Below are 21,802 nucleotides of genomic sequence, written 5' to 3' on the forward strand. Positions count from 1 at the left end.
CTCATAAACAACATTTTGACAAAATTTTCCATAGAAATAAAATCTCAACAAAATTTTCCATAGAAATAAAATTTTAACAAAATTTTCCATAGAAATAAAATTTTTACAACATTTTCTATAGAAATAAAATTTAAAAAAAAAATTTCTATAGAAATAAAATTTTGACAACATTTGCTATAGGAATAAATTTTTGACAAAATTTTTTACATAAATAAAATGTTGACAAGATTTTCTCGATATATAATATTTTGACAAAATTTTGTATAGAAATAAAATAATTTATATATTTTTTAAAATTTTCTACAGAATCATTTTTTATTGTTTTTCAAATAGACGAAATATATTCATAACTTTATCTAATGAAACAATTCGTGTTTCTGCATAGGTTATTGGACTATAAATGGAGATATAAAAAGGGAAAACAAAGTGCTAAGGCAAGTGAGGAAAAAAATGAAAATCGCTTTATATTTAGCCGTTTGGCTTTTAGCAATAACACAGGTTAGTAAGATAATCTTTTTCTAATTCATTTCATTTAAATTGGGGCTCTTATATTCATAAATATCCCTTATATTTTAGTTCGATTCTATAGCTGGAGCAAAAGTTACGCCTGAGGACCAGTTCTCAGAATTTTATTATGAAACACTACGTAATTCTCTGTGGTCCTATGATGTATTTGGTACGGTAGGCGAATACCTAAATGAATTACAATCATGGATATTAAAGAATCAATTGTATATTCCTGATGCGGTTCTATCTCGAGAATTGACTGATGAACTTAAAGAGTCGATTACCAATGCTACCACCAAACTGACGGTACTACTGAAGGGTGAGGAAAGTGATCAAGCTTGTGCACTTACAATATCACTTCAGGCAAATTTAGAAAATATTTTCAATATCTTATCAATGATAAGAGATAAAAATCTAGCAGCACAGTGGTATGATATCTATAAACGCTTCGAAAATAATATAAAAGAGATCAGGAGAGATAATATGATAGACTTTGTCCACTCATTGGATGATAAAGTGAAAGCCTATTTGGCAAATAAATATGCCAATATAGGAAGAAACTTCAAGAGGCTGATGCAATGGTATGATAAATTTTCACGTCGTCATTATATGGATGATTCTATCCGCCAAACACTGGACATACGTTCATTTTTACCCAAAAGTCCATCTCTATCGGCTAGTTGTGATTATAGTAAATTATATTATTAGAAAGAAATGGATCTTAAGTGTACCTTAAAAATCGCAACGTAATAAAATGCTTTTGGAACTGAGAATGTGTGTATTTTTTTTCATTATTTGTATACCCTCCACCATAAGATGGCCTGAAATTTTGAGATGATCTCTCGATGTCCGTCCGTCCATCCGTCTATCTATTGAAATCACGCTAATTTATTGGACCACTTTTATATATAGCCCCCATATAAACCGCTCCCAAATTTTGGCTTGGGGAGACTTTTGGAGAAGTATATTTTATTCGATGAGGTTGAAATTTAGTACGTGATGTTAGTATATCAAATTCTAAAATAGCATATTTTTTATTGTTTGGTAGATTGGTATAATCCTTGACGTTTTGGTAGATTTTGTAAAATATTCCTTAAAGGTACTCTACAAATTTTTATAGAAATAAAATTTTGAGAAAATATTCTATCGAAATCAAAATTTAAGAATATTTTGTATAGAAATAAAATGTTTTTGAACTCTTCTAAAGAAATAAAATTTTGTCAAAATTTTCTATATAAATAAAATGTTTACAAAAATTTATATAGCAATTAAAATTTTGACAAAATTTTCTATGGAAATAAAATTTTAACAACATTTTCTATAGAAATAAAATTTTAACAAAATTTTCTAGAGAAATAACATTTTAACAAAATTGTTGCGAAATTTTCTATATAAACAAAATTTTGACATATTTTTCTATAAATACAAAATTTAGAGAAAAATGTCTATAGTATTAGATCTTTGACAAAATTTTGTACAGAAATAAAATTTTGGGAAAATTTTTTATAGAAGAACAAGTAAGGAAAGTCTAAAGTCGGGCGGGGCCGACTATATTATACCCTGCACCACTCTGTAGATCTAAATTTTTTTCGATACCATATCACATCCGTCAAATGTGTTGGGGGCTTTATATAAAGGTTTGTCCAAAATACATACATTTAAATATAACTCGATTTGGACAGAATTTGATAGACTTTTACAAAATCTATAGACGCAAAATTTAAGTTGGCTAATGCACTAGGGTGGAACACAATTTTAGTAAAAAATAATATGGGAAACATTTAATTCTGAAGCAATTTTAAGGAAACTTCGCAAAAGTTTATTTATGATTTATCGCTCGATATATATGTATTAGAAGTTTAACTGCGACCGGAATCCTGTGAACAACAAATACATGGACGGACGGACAGATAAGCGATGAATTTAACATGAGATTTTCATAGGACGGATATTCACCATTCCAACAGCCGTTGCACTGAATTTTCATCACTTGTTAAGGAGTCAACCAAATTTGGCACGCATAGCTACAATGCTAATTCTACTCCCTGTGCAAAATTTTAACTAAATCGGAGCAAAAAATTGGCCTCTGTGGTCATTTGAGTGTAAATCGGGGGAAAGCTATATATGGGAGCTATATCTAAATCTGAACCGATTTCAACCAAATTTGGCACACATAGCTACAATGCTAATTCTACTCCCTGTGCAAAATTTCAACTAAATCGGAGCAAAAAATTGGCCTCTGTGGTCATTGGAGTGTAAATCGGGCGAAAGCTATATATGGGAGCTATATCTAAATCTGGACCGATTTAAACCAAATTTGGCACACATAGCGACAATGCTAATTCTACTCCCTGTGCAAAATTTCAACTAAATCGGAGCAAAAAATTGGCCTCTGTGGTCATTTGAGTGTAAATCGGGCGAAAGCTATATATGGGAGCTATATCTAAATCTGAACTGATTTCAACCAAATTTGACACGCATACCTATAATGCTAATTCTACTCCCTGTGCAAAATTTCAACTAAATCGGAGCAAAAAATTGGCCTCTGTGGTCATTTGAGTGTAAATCGGGCGAAAGCTATATATGGGAGATATATCTAAATCTGGACCGATTTCTACCAAATTTGGCACGTAAAGCTACAATGCTAATTCTACTCCCTGTGCAAAATTTCAACTAAATCGGAGTTAAAAATTGGCCTCTGTGGTCATATGAGTGTAAATCGGGCGAAAGCTATATATGGGAGCTATATCTAAATCTGAACCGATTTCAACCAAATTTGACACGCATAGCTACAATGCTAATTCTACTCCCTGTGCAAAATTTCAACTACATCGGAGCAAAAAATTGGCCTCTGTGGGCAAATGAGTGTAAATCGGGCGAAAGCTATATATGGGAGCTATGTCTAAATCTGAACCGATTTGGCTGATATTTTGCAAGTTCTTCGAGACTCATAAAATATTCGGATGTACGGAATTTGAGGAAGATCAGTTGATATACACGCCAATTATGACCAGATCGGTGAAAAATATATATGGCAGCTATATCTAAATCTGAACCGATTTTTTCCAAAATCAATAGGGATCGTCTTTGAGCCGAAACAGGACCCTATACTAAATTTTAGGACAATCGGACTAAAACTGCGAGCTGTACTTTGCACACAAAAATACATCAACAGACAGACAGACGGACAGACAGACAGACAGACAGACAGACGGACATCGCTAAATCGACTCAGAATTTAATTCTAAGACGATCGGTATACTAAACGATGGGTCTCAGACTTTTCCTTCTTGGCGTTACATACAAATGCACAAACTTATTATACCCTGTACCACAGTAGTGGTGAAGGGTATAAATATGGGAACATTTAAATCTGGAGCAATTTTAAGAAAACTTCGCAAAAGTTTATTTATGATTTATCGCTCGATATATATGTATTAGAAGTTAAGGAAAAATAGAGTAATTTTTACAACTTTCGACTAAACAGTGGCGATTTTACATGGAAAATATTGGTATTTTGACCATTTTTGTCGAAATCAGAAAAACATATATATGGGAGCTATATCTAAATCTGAACCGATTTCAACCAAATTTGACACGCATAGCTACAATGCTAATTCTACTCCCTGTGCAAAATTTCAACTAAATCGGAGCAAAAAATTGGCCTCTGTGGGCAAATGAGTGTAAATCGGGTGAAAGCTATATATGGGAGCTATGTCTAAATCTGAACCGATTTGGCTGATATTTTGCAAGTTTTTTGAGACTCATAAAATATTCGGATGTACGGAATTTGAGGAAGATCGGTTGATATACACGCCAATTATGACCAGATCGGTGAAAGATATATATGGCAGCTATATCTAAATCTGAACCGATTTTTTCCAAAATCAATAGGGATCGTCTTTGAGCCGAAACAGGACCCTATACCAAATTTCAGGACAATCGGACTAAAACTGCGAGCTGTACTTTGCACACAAAAATACATCAACAGACAGACAGACAGACAGACAGACGGACAGACAGACAGACAGACAGACAGACAGACGGACATCGCTAAATCGACTCAGAATTTAATTCTAAGACGATCGGTATACTAAACGATGGGTCTCAGACTTTTCCTTCTTGGCGTTACATACAAATGCACAAACTTATTATACCCTGTACCACAGTAGTGGTGAAGGGTATAAAAATTTTGACAAAATCTTCAATAGGAATAAAATTTTGACAACATGTTCTATAGTAATAAAAGCTTGACAAAATTTTCTATAGAAATAAAATTTTGACAAAATTTTCTATAGAAATAAAATTTTAACAAAATTTTCCATAGAAATAAAATTTTAACAAAATTTTCTATAGATATAAAATTTTAACAAAATTTTCCATAGAAATAAAATTTTAACAAAATTTTCCACAGAAATAAAATTTTAACACAATTTTCTATAGATACAAAATTTTTGTGAAATTTTCTATATACGTTAAAAAAAAATTAATAAAACTTTCTATACAATGTTTTTGTGAAATTTTCTATATAAATAAAATTTTGACAAATTTTTCTATAAATATAAAATTTCTATAGAAATAAAATTCTGACAAAATCTTCTACAGAAATAAAATTTTGACATAGAAATAAAATTTTGACAAAATTTTCCATAGAAATAAAATTTTGACAAAATTTTCTATAGAAATAAAATTTTAACAAAATTTTCTATAGAAATAAAATTTTAACAAAATTTTCTATAGATATAAAATTTTAACAAAATTTTCCATAGAAATAAAATTTTAACAAAATTTTCTATAGATACAAAATTTTTGTGAAATTTTCTATATACGTTAAAAAAAAAATAACAAAACTTTCTATATATACAATGTTTTTGTGAAATTTTTCTATATAAATAAAATTTTGAAAAATTTTTCTATAAATATAAAATTTAGAGAAAAATTTCTATGGAATTAGAATTTTGACAAAATTTTCTATAGAAATAAAATTTTGAAAAAAGTTTGACAAAATCTTCTTCAAAATAAAATATTGACAAAATTTTCTATAGAAATAAAGATTTGACAACATTTCTATAGAAAACAAATTATGACAAAATTTTCTATAAATATAAAATTTTGACCAAATTTTCTATAGAAATAAAATTGTGACAAAATTTTCTATAAAAATACAATTTTGACAAAACTTTCTATAGCAATAAAATTTTGACAAAATTTTCCATAGAAATAAAATTTTAACAACATTTTCTATAGATACAAAATTTTTGTGAAATTTTGTATATAAATAAAATTTTGACAATTTTTTCTATAAGTATAAAATTTAGAGAAAAATGTCTATGGAATTAGAGATTTTACAAAATTTTCTATAGAAATAAAATCTTGACAACATTTTGACAAAATCTTGTACAGAAATAAAATATTGACAAAATTTTCTATATATATAAAGCTTTGACAAAATTTCTTTAGAAAACAAATTATGACAAAATTTTCTATAAATATAAAATTTTGACAAAATTTTTTGTAGAAATAAATTTTTGACAAAGTTTTCTATAGAAACAAAATTTTGACAAAATCTCCTACTTACATAAAATTTTGACAAAACCTTCTGCAGAAATAAAATTTTGACAAAATCTTCTACAGAAATAAAGTTTTGACAAAATTTCTATAGAAACCAAATTATGACAAAATTTTCTATAAATATACAATTTTGACAAAAGTTTCTATAGAAATAAAATTTTAACAAAATACTCTATAAAAATAAATTTTGGATAACATTTTCTATAGAAATAAAATTTTGATAAAATTTTCCATAGAAATAAAATTTTAACAAAATTGTCTCCAGCAATAAAATGTTATTAAAATTTTCTATAGAGATAACATTTTGACAAAATTTTCTATTGGAATAAAATTTTGACAACACTTCCTACAGTGATAAAATTTGGATAAAATTTTCTATACAAATAAAATGTTGTAACATTTTTGATAGAAATAAGATTTCAACAAAATTGTCTCCAGCAATAACATTTTATTAAAATTTTCTATAAATAAAAAATTTTGACAAAATTTTCTGTAGAAATACATTTTTGACACAATTTTCTATATTAACAAAATTTTTACAAAATCTTCTACAGAAATAAAATTTTGACAAAATCTTCTACAGAAATTAAATTTTGACAAAATTTTCTATAGAAATAAAGTTTTTCAAAATTTCTATAGAAAAGAAATTATGACAAAATTTCCTATAAATATACAATTTTGAAAAAATTTTTTATAGAAATAAAATTATAACAAAATATTCTATAAAAATAAATTTTGAATAAAATTTTCTATAGAAATAAAATTTTGATAAAATTTTTCATAGAAATAAAATTTTAACAATATTGTCCCCAGCAATAAAATGTTATTAAAATTATCTATAGAAATAAAATTTTGACAAAATTTTCTATTGCAATAAAATTTTGACAACATTTACTACAGAAATAAACTTTGGATAAAATTTTCTATAGAAATAAAATTTTGGTAACATTTTTCATTGAAAAAATTTTCTATAGAAATAAAGTTTTCAAAATTTCTATAGAAAACAAATTATGACAAAATATACAATTTTGACAAAATTTTCTATAGAAATAAAATTATAACAAAATATTCTATAAAAATAAATTTTGAATAAAATTTTTAATAGAAATAAAATTTTGATAAAATTTTCAATAGAAATAAGATTTCAACAAAATTGTCTTCAGCAATAAAATTTTATTAAAATTTTCTATAAAAATAAAATTTTGACCAAATTTTCTATAAAAATAAAATTTTGACACAATTTTCTATAAAAATAAAATATTGACAAAATTTTCTATAGAAATAAAGTTTTGACAAAATTTTCTATAGAAACAAAATTTTGACAAAATTGTCTCCAGCAATTAAATCTTAACAAAATTTTCGGTAGAAATAAAATTTTGACAAAATTGTCTCCAGCAATAAAATTTTAACAAAATTTTCTGTAGAAATCAAATGTTCATAAAATTTTCTATAGACATAAAATTTTTGACAAAAGATTCCTCAGAAAGAAAATTTTGATCTCAAATTGTGACAAATTTTGTTATAGAAATGACAATGTGACAAACTTTTCTATAAAAATACAATTTTGACAACATTTTCTATAACAATACAATTTTGACAAAATTTTCCATAGAAATGACATTTTGTCAAAATTTTCTAGAAAAATAAAAGTTTGGCAAAATTTTCTATAGAAATAAAATGTTGGTATAATTTTCTACAGAAAGAAAAAAAATGATAAAATTTTCCATAGAAATAAAATTATGATAAAAATTTCTATAGAAATAAAATATTGCCAAATTTTGCAAAAGAAATACAATTTTAAAAAAATTTTCTACAGGAATAAAATTTTAACAGCATTTCTATAGAAAACAAACTATGACAAAATTTTTTATATATATAAAATTTTGAAAAAAAATTTTATAGATATAAAATTTTGTTGTTGTTTTTTATTTCAGCTTAAAACCATACATTGACTAAACTACAAGAGTAGCTTAACCAACAGAGGAAAAGAATGTTTGTCAAATTTATTTGGGCAAAGCCCTATAGACTGCAAGATGGTTGGATGGACGCACGTTTCGGAATTACCACATTCCTCATCAGCATCCTCTACTTGCAGCAAAACTATCAACCAATTATCAGAATAAATTCAGGCAGTTTATTAAACCCAACAAAAACCACACTTGAACCCTCCGAAAAAAGGTTTTACATTGACAGCCGGCTTATGCCGAAATAAATTCGAAACAAACATATCTCTTTTCCTATGCCACTGTCAAATCATCGATTTGAATTCACATGGCTAGGTTTATTTTGAGCGTGCCTCCTCCTCTTTTTCCATTTGCGTCCATCCAACCATCTTGCAGTCTATAGGGCTTTGCCCAAATAAATTTGACAAACATTCTTTTCCTCTGTTGGTTAAGCTACTCTTGTAGTTTAGTCAATGTATGGTTTTAAGCTGAAATAAAAAACAACAACAATGCTTAAAGAACAAAACCAACAATAACAAAACAAAACAAAAAGATATAAAATTTTGACAAAATTTCTTACCGAAATAAAATTTTGACAAAATTTATTGCAGAAATAAAATTTTGACAAAATTGTGTCCAGCAATAAAATTTTAATAAAATTTTCTGTAGAAATACAATTTTCACAAAATTTTTTATAGAAATAAAATTTTTGACAAAATTTCTACAGAAATAAAATTTTCGCAATTTGTTTTTTCGATAGATAGAAAATTTTGACCAAATTTTCTATAGAATTCAAATTGTGACAAAATTTGTTATAGAAATAACATTTTGACAAACTTTTCTATAAACTATGTAAACTATGACAAAATTTTCTATATATATAAAATTTTGACAACATTTTCAACAGAAATAAAATTTTGAAAAAATTTTCTATAGAAATAAAATTTTGACAAAATTTCTTAGCGAAATAAAATTTTGACAAAATTTCTTAAATAAATAAAATTTTTACAAAATTGTGTCCAGCAATAAAATTTTAACAAAATTTTCTGTAGAAATACAATTTTCACAAAATTTTCTAAAAAAAAAAAAAATTTTGACAAGAGTTTCTATAGAAATAAAATTTTGGCAATTTTTTTTTCGATAGAAAGAAAATTTTGACAAAATTTTCTATAGAACTCAAATGTTGACAAAATTTTTTATAGAAATAACATTTTGACAAACTTTTCTATAAAAATACAATTTTGAAAAAATTTTCTATAGCAGTAAAATTTTGACAAAATTTTCCATAGAAATAAATCTTTATCAAAATTTTCTAGAAAAATAAAAGTTTGGCAAAATTTTCTATAGAAATAAAATGTTCACAAAAATTTCTATAGCAATTGAAATTTTGACAAAATTGTCTATAGAAATAAATAAAAAAAAAAACAATTTTCCCGATGAAGTCTTTCAATGAAAAGACGAAATATTGAATAAATAAAAATTAATCATCCAGACCTCGAGCTCGTTTTTATCAACAATTATCAATTGGAAAATCTCTATACAGGTCGAATATAATAAAAACATCCATAATATAAATAAAATTTGGCAATTTTTTTTATATAAAAATAAAATTTTGACAAAATTTTCTATGGAAATAAAATGTTTACTTAATTTTCTATAGAAATAAAATCTTGACAAAATTTTCCATAGAAATTAAATTTTAACAAAATTGTCTCCAAAAATAAAATTTTAACAAACTTTTCTATAGAAATAAAATTTTGACAAAATTTTCTATAGAAATAAAATATTGACAACTTTCGTTTATAGAAAGATAATTTTGACAAAAAATGAAAAGGAAATATATTCATTATATTAGCTAATGAAACAATTCGTGTTCCTGCATATTTGATTGGATTATAAATTGAGGTATAAAATGGGAATACAACGTTCTTAGGCAAGTGAAAACTTTCGAACAAAAAATGAAAATCGCTTTATATTTAGCCGTTTCGCTTTTAGCCATAGCACAGGTTAGTAAGTTATATTTTTTATTTATTTTATTTAAATGTGAGTTCTACTATTCATAAATATCCCTTATGTCTTAGCTATTTTCGATAGCCCAAGCAACAATTACACCTGAAGAGCAGTTCTCAGAATTTTACTACGAAAAGCTCCGTAATTCTCTATGGTCCTTTGAAGTATATGTCAGGGTAGAGCAATATCTAAATGAATTAAAATCATGGATATCGATGAACCCATTGGATATTCCTGAAGCTGGCCTCTCTGCTGACTTAGTTGATGAACTTGAAGAGACGATTACCAATGCTACCACCAAACTGACGGTACTACTGCAGAATGCGGAAAATGATCAAGCGTGTGTGCTAACAATATCACTTCAGGCAAATTTAGAAAATATTTTCGATATCTTATCCATGATCAGAGATAAATCTTTAGCAACTCAGTGGATTGATATCTATAAACGGTTCGAAAATAATATAAAACTGGTCAGAAGAGAAAATATGAGACATTTTGTCCACTCATTGGATGATAAAGTTAAAGCCCTTTTGGCAAATAAAAATGCCAATAATGGAACAAGCTTGAAGAAACTAAAGCAATGGCATGATAAATTTTCACATCGTTATTATATGGATGATGCTATCCGACAAGCCCTGGATATACGTTCATTTTTACCTAAAAGTCCATCTCTACCGGTTAGTTGTGATTATAGTAAATTATATCATTAGAAAATTGGACCAAGGAAATAAAATGCTTTTGGTACAGAGATTGTGTGTAGTTTTTTTTTTGTTTTTTAAGAAAATTTTTGCCCAAAAACTACCACCTTTAAAATAAATGTATGTATTTGAATGTTTGTCAAAATTTTATTTTAAAAGAAAATTTTCTCAAATTTTTATGCCAAACGAAAATTTTTTCAAATTTTTATTTCTAAAGAAAATCTTGCCACAATTTTATTTCTATAGGAAATTTTGTCAAAATTTTATTTCTATAGAAAATTTTGTCAACATTTTATTTTTATAGAAAATTTTGTAAAAATTTTGTTACTATAGAAAATTTTGTCAAAATTTTATTTCTATAAAAATTTTTTGTCAAATTTAAATTTCTATAGAAAATTTTGTCAAAATTTTATTTCTAAAGAAAATTTTGTCAAAATTTTATTTGCTATAGAAAATTTGGTCAAAATTTTATTTGCTATAGAAAATTTGGTCAAAATTTTATTTGCTATAGAAAATCTCGTCAAACTTTTATTTGCTATAGACAATTTGGTCAAAATTTTATTTGCTACAGAAAATTTTGTTATAATTTTATTTCTATAGAAAATGTTGTCAAAATTCTATTTCTATAGAAAATGTTGTCAAAATTCTATTTCTATAGAAAATGTTGTTGCTATAGGGGATTTTGTCAAAATTTTAGTTCCATAGAAAATTTTGTCCAAATTTCATTTCTATGGAAAATTTTGTCAACATTTTATTTGCTATAGAAAATTTGGTCAAAATATTATTTCTACAGAAAATTTTGTTATAATTTTATTTCTATAGAAAATTTTGTCCAAATTCTATTTCTATAGAAAATGTTGTCAAAATTCTATTTCTATAGAAAATGTTGTTGCTATAGGGGATTTTGTCAAAAATTTAGTTCCATAGAAAATTTTGTCATAATTTCATTTCTATGGAAAATTTTGTCAACATTTTATTTGCTATAGAAAATTTGGTCAAAATTTTATTTGCTATAGAAAATTTGGTCAAAATATTATTTCTACAGAAAATTTTGTTATAATTTTATTTCTATAGAAAATTTTGTCCAAATTCTATTTCTATAGAAAATGTTGTCAAAATTCTATTTCTATAGAAAATGTTGTTGCTGTAGGGGATTTTGTCAAAATTTTAGTTCCATAGAAAATTTTGTCAAAATTTCATTTCTATGGAAAATTTTGTCAACATTTTATTTGCTATAGAAAATTTGGTCAAAATTTTATTTCTACAGAAAATTTTGTCAACATTGTTTAGTTTTGTTAGTTGACCTTCGGAATTTTACAATTTTGGGATTATTTGTTTGGCTTGAGGTCATGGACTAATGAGAAATGCTGGTGTTAATGTTTTTCATTACTTTTTATTGAAATATTGCTATTCTCGGATATTTCGATACACCATCGGTGATCATCTTCAGCGATATATTATATTTTACAAAGTAATAGACTTTCTCCTTACTGATTGGAACTGCAATTTAGTCCACGCTTATTTTTCAAAGAATGTTGCATTGGATTTCGCTATATGTTCAGCTCACGACCACTTTCTCACATCCTTAGTGAAAATCTTTGTATCTTTGGCCAAAATTATTTGTGCAAAATTATTTGTGCAAAACAGGACAAGCTTTTTTTGCAGTGTAGATTTCTGAAATAGCTCGTGCTTCTGCATACTTTCTCGGGTTATAAATCTAGATATAAAATAATGAAAAGGGAACATACATTTTTAGTTACAATTACAAGTGAGACCTTAAACCAAAATGAAAATCGCTATATATTTAACGATTACGCTTTTAGCCATAATACTGGTTTGTGAATAATTTTCAATTTCTATCTGTAAATATTTTATAATATTCATAAATATCCCTCCCTTATCTCTTAGTTATTGCATATAACTGAAGCTGCATTTGCGACGGAAGATCTGCAGAAACAACGTTATGCTGAACAACTACGTAAATCTCTATGGTCCTTGGAAATATATTCCATGGTAGAAAACTACCTAGCTGACTTAAAATTCTGGATGTTGGAAACTCCTAAACTGGGGTTAACTCATGATTTAGCCAATAGACTGGAGGAGTCTATGGTCCAGGCCATTGCAGCGGTGAAAACATTACTACTGGATTATCAAAATGACAAAACTTGCATTGCAATAGCATCACTTCAGGCATCCCTAGAAAATATCTTTAATATTTTATCGACGATAAGGGATACAAATCTAGTTACCCAATGGCATTTGATCTATAACCGCTTTGAAATTAATATGAAATTGTGGAGGAAAGAATATATGAGAGATTTTTACCACTCATTGGATGATGAAGTTACATTCTTATTGGAAAATCATAATGCGGATAAAGCAACAAAAATGCAGAGTCTAAAGAAATGGTATGATCAGTTTTCACGTCGTTACTATATAGATGTTACTATGGGCAAAGTCTTGGATATACGTTCATTTCTACCCAAAAGTTCAAAACGTCAGAGCGATTGTGATTATCATAAAATATATCATTAGAAAAAGTTAAACCGTAAATAAATAGTCATCAACAAAAAAAGCAGGGTAATAAAATGCTTTCGATCTCCATATACCCGATTTCCATAATCTCACATAATCAAAGTTTACTTGGAACCAAAGAATATGAACCTCTCTGATGCGTCTTCTTTAAAATAAAGATATTCTTTAGCAATGTATATAGCTTTAAATTTGGATTATATAAAATAAAAATTAGAATTTTCGATATTAGGATATTAGGAAATTGAAATTTCATTCCCTTTTGCGATATAGTAATAGATAACGGCTTAAACATCTAATTTTTTTGATTATAATATGGATGTTTATTGTTTGTGTGTGTTCTGGAGTTTAGCTCTTGTTATGCTGGCTTGTTTGAAAGTCATTGAGATGGCACTGAAGCAAGAGAGTGAATTAAAACAATGAGACTCTTATCCTCATTGTATTTTGTATAGGAAAATGAATACAATTGATAGAGGAGGTGATTAACAGTGGATCCATCAACAGTATCAAAACCCACTTCACAAACGACCAAGGTTGCTAGAACATTAACTATTGTAAACAAGTGCTGTAAAATCTACAGCAGCGACTGTTACATCAACTTTTAGTAGTAGATATGTGATATGTGTGGGTGAGACTTACGAGTAAGTCTCAATCAAATTTGTTTGACTTTAAAATGATCGAATAGGGTAATATTAATCATTGAGAGAGCATTAAAAGCAAGAGAGTGGATTAAAGCAATGAGGATAATGATGAGGGGCACGTTTTTATAGGCAAACGAATTGGTGAGAATTTGTTTGGTTTTAAAATGATCGAATAGGGTAATATCAATCATTGAGAGATCACTAAAGCAAGAGAGTGAATTAAAGCAATGAGGATAATTATGAGGGGGGTATTTTGTATAGGCAAACGAATTGGTAGAGGAGGTGGGGGTATTTGGTGAGACTTTGTTTGATTTTATAATGATCCAATAGGGTAATGTTAATCATTGAGAAAGCATTGAAAGCAAGAGAGTGAATTAAAACAATGAGGATAATAGGAGTGTATTTTGTACTTGGCAAACCATTGTTATTGATAGAGCAGGTGGGGATGTTCGATGAGTAGTTGGATATTTTAGGTTTTGATAATTGAAAGCAAGAGAGTGAACTAAAGCAATATGGATAATGGGAGTGTATTTTGTACATGATATAAGAGGTGGAGGTGTGTGGCAGTGTTGCCAGGTTTTGGGGTTCCCCCCACCCCCCAAATTTAGGGTTTTTTACACGTTTAGGGGGATTTTTAGTGGTAACATTTATTTGGGGGGATTATTGGGGGTAAACAAAATATCTTAGACCTTATAAAGTGGAGAAATTCTCAACAAAATTTGAACCAATTCTGACATGAATTTTGAGAAAAAAAATAAGGGAAGTCAACCTATGTTCCTAAATACACACGCAGAGAAGAAACGTGATTGTCACAATCATATTCGAAGAGCAAAATAATATGATATGAGCTATTTTTGCGGCGACCATGTAACATTGTCACCTGCAATCATGTTGGCTCAGTGAACATGGTTCTAAGAAAAATAAAATTGTCCTCATCTAAAATGCTATTATATTGATAAAAAGAATTTTGTTTCCATTACAAGACAATGGTCACGATCTAAAATGTTATGGTACTCGTCAAAAATGTTTTTCTTCCAGTTAAAAGAACATGGTCGCAACCTAAAATGTTTTGATCTTTATGAAAAAAAAAAACTTTTTTCGTCGTCGAAAAAAAGACGTCACTTGGGAAAAGAAAACACAAAATTAACTGTATGTATTGGTTTTTATTTATTTATAATCTAATTCATTGTTTATTTGTATTTACAATGTCGTGCAAGCAAACATCACATATTTTTACACACTCTATTTTGGTTCAATTTCAATGATAAGAAATCATTCCATAATTACTTCCTGCCCATCAAATGTACCAACGCAGACATCATGTAACTGCAAATAAAAATAAATTATTCCATATATCAAAATCCAGAACAAAAAACAGGTACATTTTTTCCAATAACACTTTCCTTTTTGTGTTCACATAAAACCACGTGCCACTTCTGAATAAATAAATTAACACAAAGCACAGTAATCCCGTATGCTCCGTCCATTCCAAGAAACAATCAACACACGACTGACGCGCAAAATGAAAATCGTGTGTACCTGCTCAATGTTTTTATAAAATTCTTGTCGCTGCAAAAAAATTAAAAAATTAAATGGTCACGAAAACAATGTACATGGTCTTTATGGCCATGTAATGGTTGTAGACATGTCTATACGTAACCTATAAAAATACTTTTTTCTCTGCAAAAAAGTAAAAAATTGAATGGTCATGATTTTCCCGACCATGTAATGGTCCCAAATTCTATCATTTAAATAATAGAACATGTTTGCGGCATTTGAGAACCATTTAAATACTTATTGCCAACATATATTTTTCTCCGCTCGAAAATTATTTTTTCAAAGAAAAAATACATGGTTTTCGCGATAATTGTCTACTCTAGATAAGCATTAAATGGATGCGGCAACAATGTCCAAACATGTTTTTTCTGTGCGTGCAAGCACGTATGTAATGACATTCTTTTTCAAACACATCTGTTGAAGGGGCATTTTTAATATTTGACACAATTAACAAGTATATATGGTCGTAAGTTCGGCCAGGCCGAATCTTATGTACCCTCCACCATGGATAGCGTAGAAACTTCTACGAAAGACTGTCATCCACAATCGAATTATTTGGGTTGTGGTAGCTTAAATCGTTTTCTAAATTGTGAGTTAGTCCAAACGTGGTATATATTAGACAAAAAAGGTATGTGTTGGTAAGTCTACAAATAATTATCGATATGGACTTTTGCACGGTACGTAGGGTGCCAGAATTGAAATATTGGGGTCGCTTATATGGGGGCTATATACAATTATGAACTTGATATGGACCATTATTTGTGTGATTGGGGTCGATTTATCTGAGGGCTATATATAACTATAGACCGATATGGACCTATTTAGGCATGGTTGTTAACGGCCATATACTATCACAATGTACTAAATGTCAACTGACTCGGATGAAATTTGCTCCTCCAAAACCAAATGTCGGGATCGGTTTATATGTGGGCTATATATGATTATCGACTGATATGGACCACTTTTGGCATGGTTCTTAAATATCATATACTACCACCACGTACTAAATTTGAACCAGATCGGATGAATTTTGCTTCTCCAAAAGGCACCGGAGGTCAAATCTGAGGATCGGTTTATATGGGGGCTATATATAATTATGGACCGATGTGAACCAATTTTTGCATGGTCATTAGAGACCATATACTAACACCATATGCCAAATTTCAGCCGGATCGGATGAAATTTGCTTCTCTTAGAGGCTCCGCAAACCAAATCGGGGGATCGGTTTATATGGGGGCTATATATAATTATGGACCGATGTGAATCAATTTTTGCATGGTTGTTAGAGACCATATACTATGTACCATGTACCAAATTTCAGCCGGATGGGATGAAATTTGCTTCTCTTAGAGGGTCTGCAAGGCAAATTTTGGGGTTTGTTTATATGGGGGCTATACGTAAAAGTGGACCGATATGGCCCATTTGCAATACCATCGGACATCAATAACAACTACTTGTGGCAAGTTTCAAGTCGATAGCTTGTTTCGTTAGGAAGTTAGCGTGATTTCAACAGACGGAAGGACGGACGGACGGACATGCTCAGATCGACTCAGAATTTCACCACGACCCAGAATATATACACTTTATGGGGTCTTAGAGCAATATTTCGATGTGTTACAATCGGAATTACAAAGTTAATATACCCCCATCCTATGGTGGAGGGTATAAAAAGTAGTGAACTATTTTGTGAGAAGTACGAGTAGTTAATTTGACTAACGTACTAAAAAAATTATTCGAATAAAGACAGACTTTCTCCAAACATAATAATTCCACTTTTTTTGAGTGTATTTTAGTTAAACTTTTCTAAAATAACCATAAATTTTCTTTCATGGTATGTTCACATTTTTTGGTGTAGTATAATTGAGCCTGAAATATAACAATGCCACTAAACCTAACCTAAATACCTAACCTGACGACTGTACAATCCTGGCATCCGGACCCATTGTTGATGACATATGCGATCGTTTAAACGTCTACATTGCTGATCAGTTATTTCACTGCTAGAAATTTGAGGATATCCGCCGACAAATCCTTAGCCACGCTGTTCACTACATGGACGGCGGAAGTTCGTAGGCAGTTGAATGTTAGAGTCGATGGCGAAATAACTCCGACAGTGAACTACCCCAAGATACTCGGGGTCACATTCGACAGCCTTTTTAAGTCGTCTGTCCATGCCACTGTAATTTGTAACAAGCTCCGCGGTAGAAACAAGGTCCTCAAGTCACTTGCCGGCAATACTTGGGGTGCGGACAAAGAAACCTTGTTGACTACCTATAAGACAATTGGCCGGTAAACGATGCAGCGCCAGTGTGGACATCTCAGACAAGCGACACACAGTGGAATAACATCCAGACCTGTCAGACCGCTGCCGCTGCAGAACTGCAACAGGATGTCTCTGCAGTACACCCCTGGATCACCTTTATGCGGAGACCAAGATCATCCCGGTGAGTCGACATAATTACATGTTGTCAAAGCAGTACCTCCTGGGTTGCTATCGAAATTGTCATCCAAATCACCATCTTGTGGATAGGCAACCTCCACCCAGGAATGCAAGAGTTGATTTTCACCTTCTAGAGCCCGAGATCAAGCGTTACAAAAGTGAGCCTCTATATCAGGAAGCATATCTGACAGATCTGAACAGGATTCATGAGGATACTGTAGTTGAAGCGGTGAGAAGCTACAAGGTTAATCCTCTTCTCGGAGACCTCCCAAGGCAGACAAGGGTGGTTTTAGCCCAATTAAGATCAGGCAAGTGCAGCCGCCTCAATTCCTACCTATCAGTGATTGATAGCAGCGTAGCTGACGTGTGTTCCATCTGTAACCAAGGGCCACATGACACTTGTCACTTTTTCGTTTGTCCAGCTAAACCTACCCGACTCACCACCAGATCACTCTGGACGCACCCTACCCTTTTCGCAGAGTTCTTAGATCCTAGAACAAATTGGATGAAATTACATTAAAAACTGTTACAACGACAACAACAAATACCTAACCTAATAACCTGCTAAAAATAGGGACGGATATGTTTCCGATATTTAAGAGATGTATCTAAGTTGGCGAGGAAGCTTATAATACAAAACAATTAAATCTGATTTGGCCACATTTTAAGGATTTTATTTTAAACAAAAACTTGAAAGTATTTTTTCAAGCCATTATTATTTTCATCCAATTGTTGATTTACCTATTTCTTATAGTTGAGCGAAAAACTTTGTGAGATGCCACTTACAGAGAAGTTTTTAACACATATCGCCAGTATTACTGACAAATTGAAACCTATAATCTAAATGCTTTGGTGTACTTATATAATATCTCTAAATCTTCAGCGGTTTGTCTAACAGATAATTGTGTTAGTGTCAATTTTTTGGATATACAAATTTATCACTGAAATACCATATAATCTATGACTTTTATACCATCTTACACATATGTTACTTCGATTGTCGAGTGACGGGTAAAATAGTATATATAAATACTAGCGCTGTCATTATGGATCGATTTTTATAAATCCCGAGATTTGCGATTTCAAAATATATGGGGATTCAAAATAATAAATCCTGACTTACAACGCTAATAAATACGCAATAGTATAAGAGAGTATACGAGGGTTTTGTGGGCTAAATTTAATATTATGATGTTATGAAACAAAACGATTCTTTAATCGCTTTAAATGGGTTATATTCTTGTAGAGAAAAATTGAATTTTGTTAAAAATATTGACTATGATGTGATTGTGCTGTAGTTTGAGTAGCTGTTGTTTGACTATTGTTTGTTAGTGTATTTGGCTTTAGTTAGATATACTGGCATGGAGAAGTAAGAATCAGAATCATTGGGAGAGCATTGATTGTGAGCAAGAGAGTTGGTTAAAGCATAGCAGTAATAGAATTGTACTTAGCTTATGTTATAGACAGAGTGGGTGGGGGAGAATTGAATGTTCACGTTCAGCTGGATATTTTTGCTAAAGTCGTTCAAAACATTAAATTTGTAGATGATGAAATAGGGATGTCATATAGGGATATGTGATTGTTTGAAAAGGGTTATATTGTTGCTGACGGGAAATACATTTGTGATCAGTTATCAAATTAAATTGGCAATTTTTTCGATTACCTTGACACAAAATATACGTTTTTTTTTTGTAAAAGAGCAATGCTTATCAACTAGGTTGATCATTATAAATGTAATCTTAAGAAATGTTTGTAAATATTTCAAAAATTTTTTTTGATATATAAAAAATCCCGTCCTAAGTTCATTCCGACCGGTAGTTCGAAGTGACAAAATTTTAAAAATTTGATAAAAAGGCAACTATTACAATTTACTAAAAATGTGATCCAAATTTTCACTACTTCCGCATTTTAACTTGGGAATCCCAAACACTTTTTGAAATGTTGTGTTTTTTTTATTGGAAAGTTCGTAATAGTGCTGGTGACAAATGACAGCGTCATTGTAACTATATTCATTACCCAATCCAATGGATAAACGCTAATCTGTCAATGATTATAATTTATAGACCTTGGAACTATTCGTGTCTTTGCATAGTTTCTTGGAATAAAAAATCGGGGTATAAAACTAGAAACACTCAGTTTTAGTTCGAACTTTGAGAAAAATGAAAATCTCTATATATTTAGCAGTTTCGCTTTTAGCCATAATGCAGGTGAGAGCGATGTTTTTTTCAATTTTTTTGTATATATTTTTTTCTAATTCATAAATATTTCTTGTCTGTTAGTTATTTTCTATAGCTGAAGCCGAAGTTTATCATACTGAAGATGATTTCTCAGAATATTACTATTATAACCTACATAAAGCTCTATGGTCCTATGAAATATTTGTCATGGTAGATCAATTGCTAAATGATTTGCGATTGTGGATGTCATTGTATAAAGGGGAAATTCTTGAAAAAGGGCTAACACCTGAATTAACCCGTGAATTGGAAAAGTCTTTTGGCAACGCTAGTGCAAGTGTCAAGACATTACTGATGAATGGTGAAAATGAAGAGAATTGTAGCCTAACAATATCACTTCGAAATAGCTTAGATGACATTATTAATATTTTATCGAGGTTAAGGGATACCAAGTTAGCCACTCTGTGGTATGATATCTACAGAGGCTTTGATACCGGTGTGAAGGTTATCAGAAAAGACAATTTGAGAAGATTTGTCGACTCATTGGACGATGAAGTAAGATTCTTATTAGATATAAAAACAAATTGAGTAGACTAAAGCCATGGTATGATGAACTCGATCGGCGATATTACAAAGATTATGGAGTAGGTTCAGTTTTTCCAAAAGTCATAATCGGTCGACAAACGGTACCTAAAAATTAACGTAAAAAATAAATGAAAATAAAATACTTTTGGTATTAAGATTGTTTGTATATTTTTAAATTTTTCTAATCTCTGGGTAAGCACTTTTATACCCAGCATAACACTCCCAAAAAAATAAAGCATGTATATTTGTTTATAGAAATACAATTTTGACAAAATTTTCTATTGCAATAAAATTTTGACAAAATTTTCCATAGAAATACCATTTTGTCAAACTTTTCTATAGAAATTAAAATTTGATAAAATTTTAATAAAATTTTTTATGGAACTAAAATTTTAATAAAACTTTTTATAGAAATAAGATTTTGACAAAATATTCTATAGAAACAAAATTTTCTATAGAAATGAAATTTTGACAAAATTTTCTATAGGAATAAAATTGTCAAAGAATTTTCTATAGAAATAAAATATGACAATTTTTTCTATAGAAAACAAAATGTTGACTAAATTTTCTATAGAAAACTAAATTTTGACAAAATTTTTTATAGAGCATATTCTATAGAAATAAAATTTAAAAAATTTTTGACAAAATTGTCTACAGAAATAAAAGTTTTGTCAATTTTCTATAGAAATAAAATTTTGACGACATTTTCTATAGAAATATAATTTTGACAAAATTGTCTACATAATTAACTCTCAATATGTTATTTTCAATAGAAATAAAATTTTAACAAAATTTTCAATTGGAATAAAATTTTGACAAAAAATTCTATAGTATTAAATATTTGACAAAATTTTCTATAAGAATAAAATTCTGACAACAATTTCTATAGAAATAAAATTCTGACAACAATTTCTATAGAAATAAAGTTTTGACAACATTTGCTATAGAAATAAAATTTTGAAAATTTTTACAAAATTTTCTATAGAAAAAAAATTTTGGCAAAATTTTCTACAGAAATAACATATTGACAAAATTTTCTATAGAAATAAAATTGAAATAAAAATTTGACAAAAATTTCTATAGAAATAAATATTTAACAAAATTTTCTATAGAAACAAAATTCTGACAAAATTTTTATATAGAA

General features: G+C 29.1%; 4 protein-coding genes across 4 annotated transcripts; all 4 read left to right on the forward strand.

The window, feature by feature from the left end:
* Positions 1-422: 422 nt before the first annotated feature.
* Positions 423-1,280, forward strand: LOC142224096 (uncharacterized). The gene is made up of 2 exons (XM_075293898.1): positions 423-498; positions 577-1,280. The coding sequence occupies exons 1-2, from the start codon at positions 451-453 to the stop codon at positions 1,213-1,215; spliced, it is 687 nt and encodes a 228-aa protein (XP_075150013.1). The 5' UTR covers positions 423-450; the 3' UTR covers positions 1,216-1,280.
* An 8,665-nt stretch (positions 1,281-9,945) lies between these two features.
* On the forward strand, positions 9,946-10,781 carry LOC142224099 (uncharacterized). The gene is made up of 2 exons (XM_075293901.1): positions 9,946-10,027; positions 10,103-10,781. The coding sequence occupies exons 1-2, from the start codon at positions 9,980-9,982 to the stop codon at positions 10,739-10,741; spliced, it is 687 nt and encodes a 228-aa protein (XP_075150016.1). The 5' UTR covers positions 9,946-9,979; the 3' UTR covers positions 10,742-10,781.
* A 1,690-nt stretch (positions 10,782-12,471) lies between these two features.
* Positions 12,472-13,440, forward strand: LOC142224097 (uncharacterized). Its single transcript, XM_075293899.1, has 2 exons — positions 12,472-12,563; positions 12,638-13,440. Exons 1-2 carry the CDS (start codon positions 12,516-12,518, stop codon positions 13,262-13,264), a joined length of 675 nt encoding a protein of 224 aa, XP_075150014.1. The 5' UTR covers positions 12,472-12,515; the 3' UTR covers positions 13,265-13,440.
* A 6,515-nt stretch (positions 13,441-19,955) lies between these two features.
* LOC142224098 (uncharacterized) lies at positions 19,956-20,813 on the forward strand. Its single transcript, XM_075293900.1, has 2 exons — positions 19,956-20,106; positions 20,179-20,813. The coding sequence occupies exons 1-2, from the start codon at positions 20,059-20,061 to the stop codon at positions 20,659-20,661; spliced, it is 531 nt and encodes a 176-aa protein (XP_075150015.1). The 5' UTR covers positions 19,956-20,058; the 3' UTR covers positions 20,662-20,813.
* Positions 20,814-21,802: the final 989 nt, after the last annotated feature.

Source organism: Haematobia irritans, chromosome 2 (assembly GCF_050003625.1).
Source record: "Haematobia irritans isolate KBUSLIRL chromosome 2, ASM5000362v1, whole genome shotgun sequence".
In the NCBI taxonomy this organism is placed as follows: domain Eukaryota; kingdom Metazoa; phylum Arthropoda; class Insecta; order Diptera; family Muscidae; genus Haematobia; species Haematobia irritans.